Source organism: Clarias gariepinus, chromosome 4, assembly GCF_024256425.1.
Source record: "Clarias gariepinus isolate MV-2021 ecotype Netherlands chromosome 4, CGAR_prim_01v2, whole genome shotgun sequence".
NCBI lineage: Eukaryota > Metazoa > Chordata > Actinopteri > Siluriformes > Clariidae > Clarias > Clarias gariepinus.
In genome coordinates this window covers 15,107,603-15,128,242 of record NC_071103.1, presented here as the reverse complement: position 1 = coordinate 15,128,242, position 20,640 = coordinate 15,107,603, and the positions used below count along the sequence as shown (strand labels likewise).

At 40.3% G+C, this 20,640-nt stretch overlaps 1 protein-coding gene across 2 annotated transcripts in view; it reads left to right on the top strand.

Annotated features, from left to right (window-relative positions):
• Positions 1-6,859: 6,859 nt before the first annotated feature.
• Positions 6,860-20,640, top strand: part of ankib1b (ankyrin repeat and IBR domain containing 1b) — a 35,972-nt gene continuing 22,191 nt past the window's right edge. For both annotated transcript variants that reach the window (XM_053494183.1, XM_053494182.1), the window contains exons 1-2: positions 6,860-7,032; positions 18,097-18,362. In XM_053494183.1, coding sequence (XP_053350158.1) covers positions 18,175-18,362 — 188 coding nt within the window. In that variant the 5' untranslated portion in view covers positions 6,860-7,032; positions 18,097-18,174. The remainder of the gene's footprint in view (positions 7,033-18,096; positions 18,363-20,640) is intronic.

The window sequence follows — 20,640 nt, the reverse complement described above, 5'->3', positions numbered from 1 at the left end:
TTAGTAAGTCCAAAGGGGACCACCAGATATTCATAATGTCCAGTTGGTGTATTGAAGGCTGTTTTCCATTCATCCCCTTCCCGAATGCGGACAAGGTGATAGGCGTTGCGCAGATCGAGCTTGGTGAAGATGCTGGCCCCTTGGAGGAGTTCGAAGGCAGTAGACATTAGAGGAAGGGGGTACCGGTTCTTTATTGTGATGTCGTTGAGACCCCTATAATCAATGCACGGGCGAAGGGAACCATCTTTCTTGCCTACGAAGAAGAATCCGGCTCCTGCCGGAGAAGAAGAAGGGCGGATGATTCCTGCAGCGAGGGATTCCGTGATGTACTGATCCATGGCTTGGCGCTCTTTGGGTGACAGAGAGTAAAGACGGCCCTTGGGGGGGGTGGTGCCTGGGAGAAGGTCAATGGCGCAGTCGTATGGTCGGTGAGGGGGAAGAGAGACAGCACGAGATTTGCTAAACACGATCCTGAGGTCATGGTATTCTGGGGGGACACGGGTGAGGTCCGGTGACTCCTCTGTGGGAACAGGGTCGAGGCATGGCGTGGTGGCGGCGCGTAAACATGACGTGGAACAAGATGGGTTCCAGGCTACGATCGAGTTCCTGACCCAATCAATGTGCGGGTTGTGTTGGGTTAACCAGGGGAGGCCTAGGACGACCGTGGCATGTGACCCCTCCATGATGAACAGCGACGTCTGTTCCAAGTGGTTGCCAGAGACCCTTAGACCAATGAGAGGGGTTCTGTGGGTGATAGATGGGAGCGAACTCCCGTCGAGGGCCTGGACCTTGAGATGGTTCTCCAAGGGCAGCGCGGGAATACCCAGGGTTTTGGCTGAAGCCGCATTCAGCAGGTTACGATCTGAACCTGAGTCAACCAGGGCCTGCACAAGGTGGGTCTGTCGCTCATGGATGAGAAGGATGGGAAGCAGGTGACGTTGCTCTGGGAGTCTCCTTGGAGTCCCGCCCTCTAGTGCTCCCAGCTGAACTAGAGGGCGCCCCCTTTTGCTGGACAGTTCCTGAGTAGGTGTCCTGGTTTCCCACAGTAAAAGCAGGCCCCTTCCACTCGGCGGCGGAGACGCTCTTCTTGGGTGATGCGGGTTCTGCCCAGTTGCATGGGTTCCTCCTGGGGTTCAACTCGTAAAGGTGGAGGTCGCGGCAGAGTCCTGGGTGGAGAAAACCGGACCGGCCTACGAAGACGGAGGCGTGCATCTACTCGGCCGGCCAGATCCATAAGCTCTTGGAGAGACGAGGGGAGCTCTCGTGATATTAGCTCATCTTGGAGCTTCTCTGTCAGCCCCTCCATAAATACGTCACATAGCGCTCGGTTGTTCCAGCCGCTGGAGAGGGCCAGGGTCTGGAACTCAATGGCATAATCATAGGCCGAGCGCGAGCCTTGGCGGAGTTTCAGCAGTCTTCGGCCTGCCTCTCTGCCGTGGCATGAGCGGTCGAACACCCTCTTCATTTCTCTGGTGAAGTCCTCGTAATTGGAGCAGCAGGGGTCGTGGGCATCCCAAAGCGCGGTGCTCCATTCCCGGGCACGTCCTGACAGGAGCGTGATGACGTAGGCCACCTTGGATCGTTCGGTTGAGAAGGCGGAGGCTTGGAGTTTGAAGATCAGGGAACACTGAGATAGAAAGGAGCGGCAGGTGCCTGGATCTCCCTCGTAGGTGGGCGGGGCGGGGAGGCGTGGCTCCTGCTGCACGTGGGGGTTGGCTCCTTGCGGTAGGGAGAGTTGGAGCCTCTGGAGCTGGGACGTGACGTCAGCGAGAGTCTGCTTTGTGCTGAGCAGTTCCTGTTGATGAGTTCCAAGCAAAGCACCTTGACTCTCCAATGCCGCTCTCATACGGTCAGAAGCCGCTGGATCCATAGCTGGCTGGATTATTCTGTCACGCAGGAAATGGCAGAACGATATGAATCCAAGCGCGGATAATGACTGTATCGAGATGTGGGGGGGCGTGGTCGGAGGCGTGAGCGAGGGTCGAATGCCGTGAGTCCGTCAGCGAAGCGTCAAAAACAAAACACAAAGCGAGAGCCGTAGTCAAAAGGAAAGCGCGAGGTCAAAACCGGGAAGACAAGCAGCGAGGCAAAGCGAAACCAAAAGGACGAGAGACAGGAGCCGTAAATCAAAGGGGGAAGCGTGAGTCGAAACCGGGAGAGCAAAAGGCAGGCGAACAATCAAAATCGGCAGGCAAAAAAATCAAAACCGAGAGAAAACAAAGCGAGGTCGTAACGTGAAAGACGATGAAAGAAAACACGAGAGAATCGAGGTATAAACACACAATAATCCAGCGATCTGAGCAGCGCGCAGCGCGTGCTTAAATCACTGGGATAATCAGCGGAGGAGATGAGAAACAGGTGTGTGGACGGGGCGGAAACGGGGGCGTGGGAAAGAATGCATGACAGGCTGGGGGAAAACATGGGCACGTGGGTAAGGTGACAGCGTGGAGAAAAAAAGGAATACGAGGCAGACAGGGCATAAATCATGACAGCCATTACTTTGTAAAACAAGACAAATTTTGAACTTTATAAATGAGCAAGGGCTTGATATATGAGTAGTACTCATACACTTTGTCTGCCGTCACGTGATCACAACTGAGCCAACCTTTCTTCTCTCTCGCGTGCTGCAGGATTATGGGTAATTGTCTCCTTCACACAGTGTCACTCGTATAGTCAACATCCGTGCACATGTTTATTATAACATTGTGACCATGTGTGCGTGCGAGTATAAAGCAAAAGCAAGTGTCATTAGAGAGGTTCCTTTATAAGGATCCAGAGTCTCTCTCTGTCAGAAAGCAGTGATTCCGTTATTCTGAGTGTCAGAGAGGTTCCTTGTTAAAGAGTATTCCACCAGAGTAGTGTTTCCGTTGTTGCGTGTAATAGATGTTCTACAAAGTAGCCCCAGGGGCGGGAAGAAGGGAGGAAGGGAGAGAGTTGCTCTACACAGTAGCCCCCTCCCTCCTATCATCTTACTACAGCAATTTTTACTTACATTTTACTACAGTTTCTGTGATAACCCTATCAACAATGTTATTTGCACCCTGGGCGTGCCCAGCTTCAGAATGAGGGCAGGTTGGCTTGCTGTTTACTGGTTGTTTGCAGTCTGGTCATGTCTGGCCTTGCGTACATGTATGCTATTCATTGTGATAACGTAGGCGTTATAGTGTGCACATATTGTTTTTAAATATAGCATTGTCTCAGTACCTATGCAGCAAGTATGCTAGAGGCTGTAGACTTTTTACAGGACTTTGGTCAGTATGTTTCATCGTTGTCATATGAGAAACATAAATACGATTGAATACATTATTTGCCAATAAACTAATAACTGTCTATTTTTCAAAATCTATACATGATGCAGCCAAACCAAAACTATATATATATATATACATATATATATTTGTGTTTAGCCATAAGGTGCCTATCACAATCAGGAAGCAAAACTTTTTTTTCACAAAAAAAATTGTTGTGCAGTGTTATCACTCACTCACTCGTACTCTATATCCTTTACAGGGCCGTAGGAGGCCTGGGTCCCAAACCCTTGACCCTGGAGCCCACAGTGCTAACCATTATACCTCCATACTGTACCACCAAATGACAATCAATTTAACAGAGAAACATAAGCAAAAAAAAAAAAAAAAAGCATTAGTGTTGTGAAATCCCTAGAAACAATCCATTTAAAAGTAATGAACTGAACTGCCAAGTGTATCTATAATGTCTGTGTGCATTGATTGTTTCCACATAAACATCCTAATTCACTTATCAACCTTGTACCATCTAACATTACTGTTTCAGTTTTCAACAAATAGCAGAAAATGTTAGCAAGAGCCAGTGACCTTTATAAACACTGTAGTGAGCACAATGTCCTGCAAATATAGACACGACTTTAACTTTGAATGTGCTGATATAAATATTCTTTTTGAAAGGAATTTGCTTTACAGTACATCAGCAGCTTCCTTTTTTGGCAGTGGGCTCGCTGATGAAATGAATGGGTTAGGAATTGGTTTTAAACATCACAATACTGCCACCTGGTGTGCACTTTGCGCACGAACACATCATACACTTGATTTTTACAATTATTGCAAAGGCTTTGCCATTTTAAAATTAAAAGTACTGAATACTATATATATATATATATATATATATATATATTTGCTTTTTGTCAGTCTGCAATGATGGTTGTCCTTCTGTACGTCTTGACTCAGTATCTCCTTTGTAGTGACCCTTTGGTTCTTGATTAACTATCTAATGAAGGCCCTTTGTCCCCGATTACGCAGTCTGGCTTGGTGGCCAAATCTTGGAAGAATATTGGCTGTTCCAAATCCTTTCCATTTTATAATGGTGGAGGCTTTTAGGCACTTTCAATGCCGCTGACATTTTCTTGTATCCTCGCCAGATCTGTGCCTTGTGCCTTTGCAGTTCTACAGATATTTCTTTTGACCTTTTCATACCTTCATGTCACTTTGCCATGAATCTTTTTTGGTGATACTTTATATAAACAGGTTTGTACCTTTTTGAATAATGTCCGGTGAATTGAATTAGACACAGACGGACTCCAATCAATTTTCAGCCACATTCCAAAGACAACTGGGAGGAAAAAGATGCACCAGAGTTCAACTGTAAGTGTCACAACAAAGTGTTTGTTTATATATGGTATATTCAGGCTTTCTTTTATATAAATTGACAAAAGTCTTGTTTTTACAAAACAAGTCATTATAAAATATTGTTTGTAGAGTGATGAAGTCCATTTTACGCTATTTGAACAATTTGCAATTTCTTGGATTTCTGTCCTGAAAAATTGATCTAATTTCCAACAAAGTTACAGACATAAATAAACACAATCTTTCTAAGATAAAAAATAAAGTGATGATCTTTTATGTCCTTATTGAACAGCCATTAACCATACAAAGTGATGGTAAAAAAATTAAGTGAAAGACCAGGCTTCTGATGTCACCAAACATCAACTGGAGTCAAAGTTGTCTGGAATAATCAGTCCAGTAATTGAAATGAAAATAGACAAGTAGTTTAGAGCTAACCAAATATATCCATATCCAGCTAACCAAACAAATAAGTATAAAAAAAAACCAGCGTCAGTGCACTTATTCACAAGCAGCATCAGTACACAGAAGTGCTAATTTTGTTAACAAGGATTGGACAAATGTTTCATCTACCCCAAGTTCAACGACTCCAATGAGCTATGTCATTTAATACCAGTGCATGTGACATAAATAAAAGTAATTATCCTGATATAATGACACCTTTCAAGGGGTGGGGGTATAAATGTTTTGAGTGATTTATTTATTTGGAAAAAAAAAAAAGAAAAAGAAATATCCATTTATATAAGCACTGAGACCCATCACTTAGTACTTGGTTAAAGCCCAATGCTGTAATGCAGTGTATTTCCTGATTCCAATAAGCATGTCATCAGGCTAAAGGATTTTGTTTCTCATGGTCTGAGAGTCCATAAGGGGCTTTTTGTAAACTCCCAGAAGTCTGTCATGTGCCTTTTAGTGAAGAATGGCTTCCTCAAAACTTTCCTTCAAACCTGCAGCTCTTGTAAGATGTTCAAAGCCTAACAAAAGTGGTCCAAGAAAGGAAAACTGTCGAGTCAGTGACATTGTCAATGAGTGTCATGGCTCATTGATGCATGTGGGGATCGAAGGCTGGCCCGTGTAGTCTAATTCAACTGAAGAGTGACTGTAGCTTAAATTGCTGAAAATGTTAATGCTTGTTATGATAGAAAAGTGTCAGAAGACAGGGCATCGCAGTTTTGAATTAGGTGGGTGGTATCTTTAGTGCAAATGTTGTTGTATATGTTTATCATATATAATAGAACCTGAGTTTTGCATGAAATCAGAAAGGACCAAGTGTGGCAAAGTTATCATATTCTCTAGCATGCTCTCTAACAACAGTACTTACAGTACTGTGCAGAACTTTTTGGCACATGTCATAAGCAAAGAAGCATTTGAAAACATTTCTACATAGAAGAAACTTTTATAAAGAGTAATAAAATAAACACAGACAATATCTGGTGTGAACACTCTTTGCCTAAAAATAATCAGTAGTGTTAGATACAGATTTTATAAGTAGAACAGCTGTTAGGTATTACAGAGAATGTGCTAGGGTTCCTCTGGTAACTTTGTTATATTTGCTTCTTTCTATTTTTATACAAAATCCAGAAAGCCTACATTAGTATTGTTTTTTTTTTTCTTAAAACCGGTCTGTTATGTAATATGTTGCTTTAATTACAGGCATGCAAATATTCTGTAACGTTATTTATTTATTCATCTTTAAGTTATATTTGGAAATGTTTAAGGGCAGACATGATAAACGTGCAACATTTGAACAAGAACAAGGACCAGATCATGGAATATGTTCGTTTTATACTGTGTATAGCCAATTATGTTAGTATTGTAATACCAAGACAATGTTTGTTGGATTTATGAACAAATTGGACTTACAGATAAGCTCTTGTAATGGAACTTGTTCAAATGTTGAGGAGTTACTCTATTGCTAACCTTACACAGGGTTAAAGGAAGCCTGGAGCCTATCCCAGGAAACCTTAGGCACGAAGTGGGGTTCACCCTGGACAGGGTGCCAATCCATTGCACGGCACACACACAAAAACAATAAACCTAATGTGCATGTCTGTGGGAGGAACCGGAGTACCCGGAGGAAACCCACCAAGCATGGGCAACATGCAAACTTGACAGAGAATATTAACCATGTTCGAAAACTAAAATACTAAATGTGCAAAACAAGGAATCAGGGCAGAGAGAGAGAGAGAGAGGGAGTGTGTGTAGAGCTCTGCAGGGACTTGTATTTTGGTGGAAGGTTAAACAGTGAGAGAGAGGAGCTGGCTGCTTGTTTTTTGCTTCACGCTCGTTTGAGCTCGTTTACAACAAAGAGGCAGAGAAGGGAGGCGATCTGTGGAGTGAAAGTAGCTCAGATCGGGTTGATGACTGAAACATTACCCGAGTTTGCCCAGTTTTCGGCAGGACGAGCGGAGGCACAGCGATTGTTCCTGATCATCGGGTAAACAGGTTTCTCCTTCTCCTTAAGTTAGACTCATGACCGGTTGTCTTACGCTTATGAGTTCCGTACGTGTGGGTTTCTAATAAAACGACAAAGATAGTGTGTGTGTGTGTGAGAGAGAGAGAGAGACAACCCAAACGAGCGCTACTTCCAGTAACACTCGGTAATGTTAGTAAACAAGCCGCCTTGCTAGCTAACACCGCGGCGTGCTAGCATAGCCAGGTGTAACGTCCAACCGAACTGCTCGTTATCACAAGCTAACCTCATTATTGTATTATTATTATTAATATTATTTATTTTTGCTTTACTAGATAGATATGTCACCGCTGTGAAGTAAGAGTAACGACAGGGTTGGTTTATTGGCCCGACAGATATACGAGCCTGGCTCCGTTATATAAAGCGGAGAAAATGTCTGGAGCAAGTTAGTGTTTGTTTTGCTTAGTAACGCTAGCTAGCTGCTGTACCGACACATAGGCCGGTGTCAGGGCGCCTTAACTAGCTGTCTTCCTGCGTCTGCCAGATTACATCTTCGTGTTTGTTCGCTCGGTAAGTTAGACAGACAGATAGGTTAAGTGTAATATAGGTTACTATGCAGCTGGAGCTGTGTGAGGATAAAGTGAACATAGCTAAATACAAGTTACACGACGAGGCATTGCTACTGTGGGTAGAGCCAAATAGAGAAATAACACGAAAAGTCTGTCACTGCTTTTCTTTCTTTCTTCTTTTTTTTTTTTTTTTTTTTACAAAAAATGGATGGATGTCACATTAGTCTTGTGCTCTGGAGGATAATGCTACGTGTGTGTGTGTGTGTATAGTGAAGCTCGGTTGTGTGTGTGTGTTGGGAATAAGGTGTGGTTGCTCAACAAGGTATTCTTCCCTGGCATGTCTCTGTTAGAAAGCAGAGCATGTACACACTGACTGACACACACACACACACACACAGCCATGACTCTTCTAGGAAATTTAATCCAGGTTATTTCTAAACAGAGGTGGAGAACTACATGGCCTTCATTCTACATCTTACTTAGCTGCAGATCTCTCTATTAAAAATATCATCATTATTGGATGTAAATGATTTGCATTACTGTTAGTTACAGTTGTGGTCAGAAATTTGCATACAAGTGGGATTGTCTTTTTCCGGCTCAGGATGATCATACAACATGCAGCTTAAACAAACAAACAAAAAGCCCCAATAGTTTTCAGATCTCAACAGTGTCATAATGATGTCCGTTAAAAAATATTCACACAACCACCCTGATTATTTTCAAGTGGTGCTAAAAGTGACAAAATGTCTATGGATTTGTCAAATCCAACCTCAAATTAGTATATATGATTGACTCCAGATGGTCGCTTCTCTCTGCTGACATTTAACAAACCTGGTTTGTTTATAAGTGCTTATTGACCTGAGATGGGAACGTCCAAGGAGCTCAGTGCAGATCTGTAAAAGAGGATGGTAGATTGACAGAAATAAGGAATGTCTCTTGGGGACGATTTCTAAACAGCTGAAGATTCCAAAGATCAGTACAGGAAAAAAGTTATTGGGAGGTGTAGGCACTTTCCCAAGATCTGGAAGAAGACCCAAAATGCCATTCTTAAAAAAAAAAAAAAAAAAAAAAGGTTTTGAAACAACACTGTAACCATCAGGCTGTACAGGCTGTCATTACCTGAAACCTGTTGCAACACCAGAAAGTGTTTTCACATTAGGCCCCTGGAATGAGAACACTCGACCCAAACGCATTGGTCATTTTTGTGATCAGTGTGAACACAGTCATTTTAGGTCTGGGAACCGTGCCTCTGTTTGCTGGAAAAGGTGGTCTCAAGACCGACACAGTGTACTCAGGCACGGATCTCGTGCACATGCACGTAGCACATGCCAATCTCATCCTCTGACCTACGCAGTCATAGCTGATGAAGTGGAAAGGCACACAAAAGAGTTGCTCTTTCGCATTTTTATTGCTCAGTTAATTTTTTTCTGAAATATCAATAATATCAGCTATGCCTACTAAAGCATAAGATCAGCATAGCATACAGAACACTGAGTAGGTGCATACTGCCACCTGCTGTATAGGAGAGTGTAAAGTGCTGTCACTCGATTAGGAAAGTTAATCTAGTTAATTAGTTACAGTTATTAAGTGAGCTTAATCACAATTTTACGTGTAACGTTGGACTTATGAATCACATGACAAACTGGTTAGAGGAAGCATTATGCAGTTATAAAGTTATATCTTGTACATTTACATTTAACAAATAATGAATTAAAATCTCCCAAATGGTAGATTTTGATTCAAGGTGAACAACTTGCAGCAGCAATCATATTGTGAGCCCTGTCTGTTCCTATAGTGTTGACCATGTCTGCTATCTCCTTTTCAACTTGACTAGCACATGCTTCTGCAAAATGTCTTACTTCTGTTTTGAACACACTCAAAGAGAATGAGTGCTGTTGCCATTTGTCATCGATTAGATGTGCTGTTACACAGGGGTAGTTATGGTTACTTACTGATATCCAGTAATATAGTGGCTCAGTGGTAGGTGTTTCGCCTGTCATGCGGAAGGCCCGGGTTCGATTCCCAGCCAGTGCCCAAACCCTAGCCACTGGATGCAGTGTGTGAGGGTTGTGTCAGGAAGGATAAAAAAAAAAATTGTAGTGCGGACTGGGTATTTTGCTGTGGCGACCCCTTGCCGGTAGCAGCTGAAAAACCAACAACATTTAATGTATTTTTGTAAAAAATAGTTCCCCTTGAATGTAGCTTGAGCATTATATCATTATATTATCCACATTAAACGTGCCTTTATTGCACACAGCCGGGTAACACAAAGAAAATCAGCACCTTCATGTTTGACTGAAATTTGCAGCCTTGGCTCCATGACCACATAGAAGTCTTCAGGGGGAATGTTTTTTCCCAAAGATGTGCTTGCAAGGTGATGCATTCAACCCTAAGAACACTGCAGAAAGTGCATGGAATAATGAAGAAAAAGAAGAAACACCCATAGAATTCTTGAACATAACCTTAAATCATCAACTGGACTGTTGAAAGTTTTATTTCAAACAAAATGAGTGTTCCAACAACCTTTAAACTGATTGGGAAAAAGCAGGCAAACTTTAAGCTTTTGGAGGCTCAACCCTATTAGAAAATCTGTGGGCAGGATTGAACAGATCTGATTGAGCCCTTTCAGTTCTCTCAGCAACAGTGGACAAATATCCAACTAGAATTCTTCCTGAAGCTTGTTCATGGCTTCCAAAACGGCTGTTAAAGGTCAGACTTGGTAAATGTCATTCACTAAATATAATAGACGGGAAGCACCAGGGACAAGCAAATCTGATATCTTGATACCTAGGTGCTTATTTGATCTGTATTGCGATTCTATAAGTATCAGAATTTTATTCATATACTGATTTGCGATGATTTTTATATTTTTTTTAAACAAACTTATTAAATAATTTTGCCTAATATATGACTGCCATGGTGTGAATAGTTTAGAGTGCACCTACAGGAATACAAAGGAGCTTCACAATTTACCACCTCAAATGCAAACATCTATATACATTTTCTTGAAGTAAGTGTGGCGATACATGAATTGCCACACAAAAGAATTACGATACATCACTAAACCAGTTTATTTTTATTTTTTAAATTAATTATATGAACTGAATATTAAGTGTGCTGTATGTATGTTTGTGAACTTGTTTTAATTTCTGAAATCCCCAAATAAATTTAAACTTGTGCTTCACATTCACAATATTTTTGGTGCAGAAAAAGACCAGTTAAAAATTGTAACTTCAAGCCCAATCTCAGCATGACCTTCATGTTCATGATGAGCGTATGTAAACTTCTGACCACGACTGTATGCGCAGGGAACGCTGAGCAAAAATCCAGCCACCAGCTGCCTAAACACAGGCCAAGCTGATTAACGGAGAAGGCTGTTTCTAAATTACATATGACAAAAACGCAACATCTTAATCATTTGTTTTGTAAAGAATATAACAGAGATAATAAAAATCTCAAATATTAGAAAATATCAGAAATGTGTTAATCTACAGGTTGTAGAATGTAATAATAAAATAAAATTTCTCGAATAATTTTTTGCTTAAAAGTGTTAATCACACCTGTGAATGGAGACTTCTGGAACGCCCTGTGTTTAGCTGGCAGTAATACGCTATCAGCTTGACCAACTCAGTGTGTGTTTTGGCTGATGATATCTGGTCAGACCAAGCATGCATTTTCTAAAGGGCTGCTTTTTATACTGTAGTAACCTAGTCTAAACATGACACAAAAATGATATTTCTGAGAAGACTTTTTCTCTGGAAGTCACTTCTACTCAGTATTTGTAATCTTGTTGTAGTAAGCTGAAAAAGGGATTGGCTGTGAGGAATGTTGGAGCTCTGAGTCCCTGAAAAAGCACATCTAGCTAGCATGGCAGTGCTGTTTAACCCGATAATAGCTAGTTCTGGTCAGCGGTATCACATTCTCCTATATAGGTGTGTGAGATACTAGCATGACTTACAGACATGCTAATACCGCAACAACATGTACCAACGCAGCATGCTTCAGACAGTAGGTGATTACATTGTATATTCTGCATCCTCCCTGGGGAAAAAAATGAGTTCACTTGAGTCTGATTTACGGGAAGTTTTTCAGGGGTCACAGCAGGACACATGACGGATGCGATAAGTAAACAGGAATGCAGTTTCATTTTATCAGTGTTTCAAAAAAAAAAAATCAGCCTTGAGGTCACCTATGTAAACGTACACTATGACTAGTCATGACATCGTGACAGCTTGGGTTGTATGTGTGTGTTAGTTACTTGGGATTGTTGCTAGCTGACGAAGATTGTATCTTTACAGTACTGTAACACCCTGGATTACCAGAAACACTCCAGTCCTCATATTTAGCAGCGTTTCTCTTTCTCACAGTGATCACTTGTGGCCGACACACAATCCGGTTGTGTGAGTGGGAGAGAGAGTTGTTGCTCGCCTTGATTTGCACTGGGTCTGATCAGTTATAATTGCATCACTGTTTGTCTGACACCTCTATGCCTGGAGTGGCTTTAGATAAGCAAGGAAACGCGTATGTTTCCTTTAGCTATACGTTGTTAAGGTTGTTATAGTTATCCCATGATTGTTGCTTCGCGACAGTTGTGTAGTACCTCAGATTGCAGTGTAAAAAAAGATAAACATTAAACTGGACCCTTTCTAAATCTCTAATGTTTGGCGTAATAATGCTCTGTAGCTCTCTCTCTCTCTCTCTCTCTCACACACACACACACAATAACTGCACTTGAGTAGTGTTTGCTTGCTCAATGTTTTACATTAATCAATGTTTGACATTTGTATTTTTTTTAAGCAGCCTCAATTTTAAATGAGGACAGAGACAATAGCAGCATTGAGGCTCGGCTGGTAATTAAGATTAAGCATTTTTTAGTGAAATAATGTGTATGGGGCTAAAAAGTTGAGCTACATTATGAGGTCTTGTTATTTTTGAGCTAATTATTTAATTTAAATGTTTTTTTTTTATCTTGCAACCCAGATGAGCACAGGGCAGGTGAGCGTGCATGCACAAGAGTTTGACCGCGTGAAAAAATAGAACTTGTGTGAATGCAGAACAACAGAGGTTTAATATAATAATATACAGCAGCAGCAAAACTGTATTTCAAGCTATGATAATAAAACTTTGCAATTTCTATGGTTCAGATGCAAAGTACCAAACAGCGAAGAGAGATCTAATGGATCACTGGTCAACTCGTGCTGGGCGACATAATCTCAAATCAACAATCATGATTAACCAAACAGTTGAATATGATTGATGAGCAAATGTTTTATTCATTTATATATATTTATTGCCTTCATAGTTCACTGATAAGGTTTTGTACTGTAAATATGCTCAAATGTAGTAGCTGGGAAAGACTTATCCATGCTACTCCCATGCTGTAGACTGGACTGGGTGGAGTCATGTGACTACACACGTGGTGGCATGTTTTTAAACGGACAGTACATGAACACACACACACAATAGAGAAAAAATTAACAGAATAAACAAATAATAAAAAACGTATAATTGGCGTGGGTGGGATTTTATCGATTAGAAGTTCTGAGGGTCTGTTTTGATTAATTTTCTATTTATTGCCCTATGTTTAATAATCACCAGTTAGACTGTTTTTATTTACTTATTTATTTAAATGTGCAACCTTACTGATGCCCCAAATGTTATTTAGGTTTGTGACCATTTTCAGTACAGCACTGACAATGTCATTGGCCTGATGAGATGTACGTGGGTGTGTCAGGAAGGGCCTTTGTTAAGGTTTTAAAACCTTAAACCCAAGTTCTACTGCTGGCAAAAAAAAAGTTCACTGGGCAAAAGTAGTCACAAACACACCCATTGATTTACAGTCTCTAACTGTTTCTCTACCATTAATGTGCAATAAAGCAGCCAGTAAGTGTAAGTGCCTAAAAACCCCAGCGGCTCTCCTGAGCCTGATGCACTTCTTTCATATTAGTGTGACTTTATTCATCATTTAAATTATCTCTGCCCGGTGGTACTCACTTTTCCGAGAGGTTGGCTTAGGATCTTTTAACTGTTGTTTCTTCGCGTAATGTTTAATCTAAACGTTGTTAATAAATGAATTATAAACATAAGTAAAATAGAGTCTGGCGTTTCAGTCAGCACATTCCTCTCTGCTTCCCCGTAGAGTAAAATTTATGAAGGTTTTTAAAGTACTAATGCTATTTGTGATACAAAATAAATACACTGTCAGGTTGTAGATCTTGTGGCCAATACTAATAAGTAGTAAACTTTTGCAGCAAAGTTAAAATCATGACCCATTGATATTATTAAAAATACCGTTAATAAGTTATATTAGTGAGGAAATACACTGTCTGGCCAAAAAAAAAGTTTTGCTTTGATTACAGCACACAATGTGGTGTCCAGTTCATGTGTAAAAATGATTCCTCATGCTTTTAGAACCACTCTTTCACAATTTGAATCCTGGATCATACCTGTGCAGTCAGGGAAGAAAAACTCCATTGATGTCATAACCTGGTCATTCAATTACATTCAGGTCATCAGTTGAACCCCCTGTTTTTTTTTTGTTTTTTTTTTCCCTGAGCCTAGACCTGACCAACCACAGACCATAACACTGCCTCCAAAGCTTGAACAGTGGACACTATGCATGATTGGACTCACTCTTAACTCTGGATTAGTGGGAGTTTGGACTCATCAGATCACATCACCTTTTTCCAATGCTCCAAATCTTTATGCTCAAATTGAAGCCTTTTCCCCCCCTGATGTCCTTCATTAACAAGTGGTTTTCTTATGGCCACACAGCTGTTTGGTCCCAGTCCGCTGACTTCTCATCACATTGTGGGTGTATGAAAATTCTTTTACTTTCACTATTATACAGGGCTATAATTTTTTGCTGTTGATTTTATTTCACCATGCAACATCAAGTGTTTAAAGGAAAATCTTTTTTTCCAACCACATTTTTTTCTCAACTTTGACAGTTTAGCACCACTCTTCCAGGTTTTGATCATGTGTTGAAGGATTCTTAAACCAGTTCCAGGAATTTAAAATCTTATCGGTTGTTTTATTTGCGAGATGCAGCACAATAATTTAACACTTCTATATTTGCCTTGTTTATCAGTTTATATTGATGAAGGAGTTTGTACTGTGCTCACAGGCATAAAGCTTTTTTGCTTATTTGGTAAAAGAAAAATATTTAAAAACATACGTCTTCAGTTAAGACAAGCTGCATTTAAAATGTGTATGTTAATCTTCCTGATTTCCAGTCTAAACTTCTTAGCTTTTTGAAAGCATGTTTTCTCTCACAACATTAATTTCAAATGGGATTTAATTTGCTGCGATTCCTGCGAAGGGAAAGCATGTGTTTTTGTGTCTGTGTTCCTTTGAGGCTTACAGAAAATACAAGCGAAATGATTTTACTACACGCTTAATCAGTGCAATTTGTAAGTTATTTAGTTCCACTTTTACGAGTGCATGAATCTGGAATTTCCTTTTTGCAAATAGCAGCTAGGAAACACAGACTTTATATGTGTCCAAAAATGGTATTGGTTGGTCGTGTGTGTGTGTGTGTGTGTGTGTGTGTGTGTGTGTGTGTGTGTGTGTGTGTGTGTGTGTGTATATATGTGTGTGTGTGTACAGTGTAACTTCTCGGGCTAAAAGCAAACCAGAGCATCAGCTGACTGGTCACTTCGGGTGCCTGTGTGGACAGATGGTAGAGTAGGGGTATAACTATAGTTGTGCTGAATCCTGCCCGTCTAACAGAACCTGCTCCCAGTAGGTTGAAGGCAGTTGGCAGAGGGAGCCGGAAGCCCCTGGAGCTCCTGAAGGAAAAGTGTGTCTCGTCTCATTGGCTCCTGTGATGCAGGATTCAGAGGGCCAGTGGAGGTGGCACTACCTTTTGCCGCTGAAGCATGGGGTCTTAAATCGCTATCCTTCATTTTTAATTGGTTTAAGCCAAACACGCACACAGCACTACAGGACTCGCGCAACAAGAAGTTTTGATGATCGGTTGATTTAGAAGCGTCCATAATACATAATCTTTTAAATGGAGAAATTCTAAACGAAGTGTGTCTGAATCCTAAATCATGCATTCATGCAAAAGCTGTGTAACATGTGTAAGAGAAGACATGGAGAAAGAATAAAAGTGGAGAAAACAGGCAGTAAGGATTGCCACGAGTACCTGTCGAACCTTTTCGTTATACTGTACGTCACCAGGATTCATGTTTGTTTTAGAGATGTTAATGATTAATTATTAATTGTCAAAAGGACTTTAACTAATTACAAATTTATTAACCAATACATTTCGTTTCACATCACTACTATTTTCAACTGTTTAACAGCACAACTGTCATATGATTACGATGCCAAGCCAATGTGTGCGCAGAGAGGAACAGGGCTATTTACAGACATCGCGAATCAACGCAATGTCTGGTTCAATATGCATGGTTAAATATGATTTTATCCATTTTTAAATAGTACCAAAATTAATGAAATAATATGTGGAGGTCAATGTTGGTACTGTGGAAAGCCATCATAAGTCAATATGAGGGAGACACTGGATTGTGCAGCTAGAACTTAACCTGAGAGGGAAATGTGCATCTGGTTGATCATTAATTATTAATGATTAATTGATTATTAATAGGGCGGCACGGTGGCGTAGTGGTTAGCACTGTGGTCTGGCTCCTTCAGGGTCCAGGGTTTAAATACTGATTTCAAGTCTCTGTGTTGAGTTTGCATGTTCTCCTAGGACTTTGGTGGGATACTTTGGTTTCCTCCCACAATCAGAAAACATGCAAATTAGGCTTATTAGCACTTCCTACATTGTATATACATATAGTGTGTGTGTGTGCGCCCTGTGATGAACTGGCACCCTATCCAGGGTGTATCCCGTCTACCGCCCCAAGCCTCTTGCGTTAGGTTTCACACCTCCTGTGACACTGTACAAAATAAATGTTGTAGAGAATAAGTTATTATTGATTGTTAACTATGGTTTAGGTCGCAACCCTAGGTTTTTATTATTTATTGTTAAGCTGTTCCCAACAATCATTCGGGTATAACATGACCAATCCACAACTCTTTATTATGCTTATATTTGGTCTTTATGGTCCCAGTAGATGAATTGAGTTGAGGTTCTCTTGGGCTCTTATTATCTCTCTCGCTCTCTCTTTTTTTCATTTTTATTTATTAATTTTTTTTTTGAACTTAGTGCTATTTTTCAGGCTACTAGACACATCAGTCTTCATTGTCTAGAGAATCAAACAAGCTTGAAAACATGAGCCTCTGGAATCGCTGACAGACTCCAGAAAGCCTCTCTGCATGAGCACTCTTTGTGGGAGAGTGAGTTGTTAAATTAGTTGGACTCCGGGGCTGAAGTCATGCATTGTGTCACTAGTCTTTGTGAGGCACTATGCAACTCTATTCACAGAATGTTATCACTATAGCAGTAGAACCAGATTTCCTTCATTATGTTACATTATACGATCTTCACAAGACTATTAAACAGCACTAGTACGGCATGCTGGTTTGCAAAGACAAATATTTTTTTTCCATGTCTAATCCTCTGAAGCCTTGTTTATCCATCAATTTTCATTCTTAGCACACAGTTGCCTCCCTAATTGTTACAAACAGTTAACTGTAGATCACAGCAGGGAAAACCGGTTACTTGACTGAATCATGTCCATATGCTTTGTACTTTGTTCCTTTGGCATCCTGCTTTGTCAGTGGGGTGCTAGCATGCTGTCATGCGAGTCGATTATTTTGATGTTCACACAAAACAACTGGTATTAAAACACATGGCGAATGTAATGATCTGAAAGTGCAGATCAGCATAATAAAAAGGATCCTGGTGTGTTAAATGTTAAAGTCACTCCTGTCCTGTGAGTTGAGAAAAATGCATCAAGTAGGACATGCTCAGCATCTGCTCCTGTCAGGCCCCTCGTGAGGCCGAGCATGTGACTTTTGTTTTTGTGAATACTGCTGGGCCCCGGTGGGGAGAACTAACTCTTCATTCTGTAGCAGAGAATAGAAGCAATGTCTGCGTGGACACATTAAGCCTTGTTTGCTCAGATAGTTCGCTGGAATATAGTTCATGAGAAACTAAAAAGGAAACCTTGATTCAGATTAGACTCCTCCTTCTCTGGTAAGCATTTGGCTGATGACCATTTTGTAAGAGCTTGAAAGTGGAGGCTAGGTTAAAAAAAAAAAAAAACGGACACTAGACTGTTGCTGTTGTTTGCCCTCTTGAAATGTGTATAATGTAAAGCTGGCCTGTAGCACACAGTTATAGAAAAAGAATTATTTTTAATCACATGCACCATGTCATGCAGATGAAGCCTGGTTCCCTTTTGATTCTGGTTCCTCTCGTCCTCGTGTCGCCTCAAGGAAGTTCTCTTTGCCCCATTCTCTTTTCGGGAAAATATTTATATCTGGAATTTGTATTTTTCCCTTAGGCTGCTTTGTGTCAATATCCATTGTAAAAGTGCCCTATGAATGAAAACGAACTGAACTGAATTGAATAACAGGATCATTTTTGTCTTTCTGATGTTGCCAGGAGACACGCAATGCCAGATCTACAGCCTAAGTAGTGCTGAGTGGAGAGAGCTAAGAGCCAGGAGCTGGGAGCTCAACGATGGGGAATATAGCGACCAAGTTTCGAAAGGCACTGATTAACGGAGATGAGGTGCTCGCCTACCAGCTCTACGAGGGCAACCCGCAGTTTAAAGAGTCACTGGATCCCAACACCTCATATGGGGAGCCTTATCAACATAACACCCCGCTCCACTATGCTGCTAGGCATGCAATGACACGGATACTCAGGTAAAACAATATCGCTTCGCCTCAAGGTTAGATGCTAGTACTTAATGGTGACAGTAATGCTTTTGGGCAGGAATATTTGTGCGTATATGAGAAGTATTAAAATGTACAGGCTCACGTGAGTACTTTTAGATGCTTGGCTACAGTATGCGTCACAATGTAAATGTTTAAGCGATTAAAAGTATAGTTTTGATTTAAATTAATCTAAAGTTTAAGTTAGTCTAGTTTAAATTAATCTAAAGTTGATTACTTTTGTATTTTTACACAGGTACACATGGATTTGGGTGACTTTTACTTGAGTAATATTTGTCTGTACTCTACTTGAGTAGTTTTGTTAAAGGATACTTTTTCCTTTTACTTGATTCTAAAGTACAGCAAATATCTGTATGTTTACTTAACTTTATTTTTCCATGGTGTCATGTTACCCAACGACAGTGATGTGTAATATTTGAAGCGGGAATTATTTTGTAAGTTTGATACTTAAGTAAATCTGAAGTTGAGTACTTGTATACTTTTACGTAAGTACCCAAGTAAATGGCTCTATTTTTGTAATGTTTGCCCCAGGGAATCTCTAGGAAAAATATTTTATTCAACTACAGGATTTGTGTACTTTGCCCACTTTTGGGTGCTGGTGACTTAAACCATAATTATTGTTTGAATATAGCTTTAGCTTATGGCTAGTTTATAGCTAATTGCATTTAAGTACAGCATCATATACAGTGAGGCAAAGAAGTATTTAGTCAGCCACCAGTTGTGCAAGTTCTCCCACTTAAAAAGATGAGAGAGGCCTGTAATTTTCATCATAGGTATACCTCAACTATGAGAGACAAAATAAGAAAAAAATCCAGAAAATCTGTGACTTCTGTGAATGACCTGCAGAGAGCTGAGACCAAAGTAACAAAGGCTACCATCAGTAATGCACTGCGCCACCGGGGAGTCAAATCCTGCAGTGCCGAGATGTCCCCCTGCTTAAGCCAGTACTATCTAAAGTTTGCTAGAGAGCTTTTGGATGATCCACAAGAGGATTGAGAGAATGGTCAGATGAAACCAAAATAGAACTTCGTGTTTGGAGGAGAAAAAATGCTGAGTTGCTTCCAAAGAACACCATACCTACTGTGAAGCATGGGGGTGGAAACATCATGCTTTGGGGCTGTTTATCTGCAAAGGGACCAGGACGACTGATCCATGTAAAGAGAAGAATGAATGGGGTCATGTATCATGAGATTTTGTCTGAAAACCTCCTTTTATCAGCTAGGGCATTGAAAATGAAACGTTGCATGGCAATGATCCCAAACAGAAGCATTTCAAGGTCCTGGAGTGGCCTAGCCAGTCTCCAGATCTCAACCCCAGAGAAAATCTTTGGAGGGAATTGAAAGTACGTGTTGCCCAGCGACAGCTCTAAAACATCACTGCTCTAGAGGAGATCTACATGGAGGAATGGGTCAAAAAATACCAGCAGCAGTGTGTGAAATCCTTGTAAAGACACAACATAGGGTATATAACAATAATAAGTATTAAGATGTAATTTTGTTATTGACCAAATACTTATTTTCCACCATAATTTGCAAATAATTTAATAAAAAATCCTACAATGTGCTTTTCTGATTTTTTTTTTTCTTTCTTTTTTTCTTATTTTGTCTCTCATAGTTGAGGTATACATATGATAAAAATTACAGGCCTCTCTTATCTTTTTTAGTGGGAGAACTTGCACAATTGGTGGCTAACAAAATACATTTTTGCCTCACTGTATACATACAGTACTTCACAGTGAAATTCTTTAATTCTTGTGTGCTAATTAGCCATATTCTTTTAATGTGTGTGTCCCCTTTTCCCACTTACCTTACTCTCAAGCTCTTCACCACACACTTAAACTCAGTTCTTTATTTTAACCATTTCAAATAAACTCCCACAATTTCCATCTTTAAGCTTTAATCAATAGTTATATTTTACTGTAGCTGCTTTTTTGTTTTTGTTTCAGAGTTTGTTTCATCAGGAAAGTTCAATAAAAAACATTAACCTTTTTTTTTTTTTTTTTTTTTTTACATGTTTTCATCTTTATCTTGAATGTTAGTTACCACATGCACAAAACAGGCTAAATGTAAAAGCTCATTGCTAAATAAGAGCTATTGAGTGAATGCGCCATTTGTTATCTGATTAATCGATGAATTAATTCAATAATTGTTAGATGAGTCAATTATCAAAATAGCAGTTAGTTACAGACCTACTTAGCGGTAAAGTTTGGGGATTCACAGTGCTCTTGCCCGCCTGTAAAGCTTAGTTT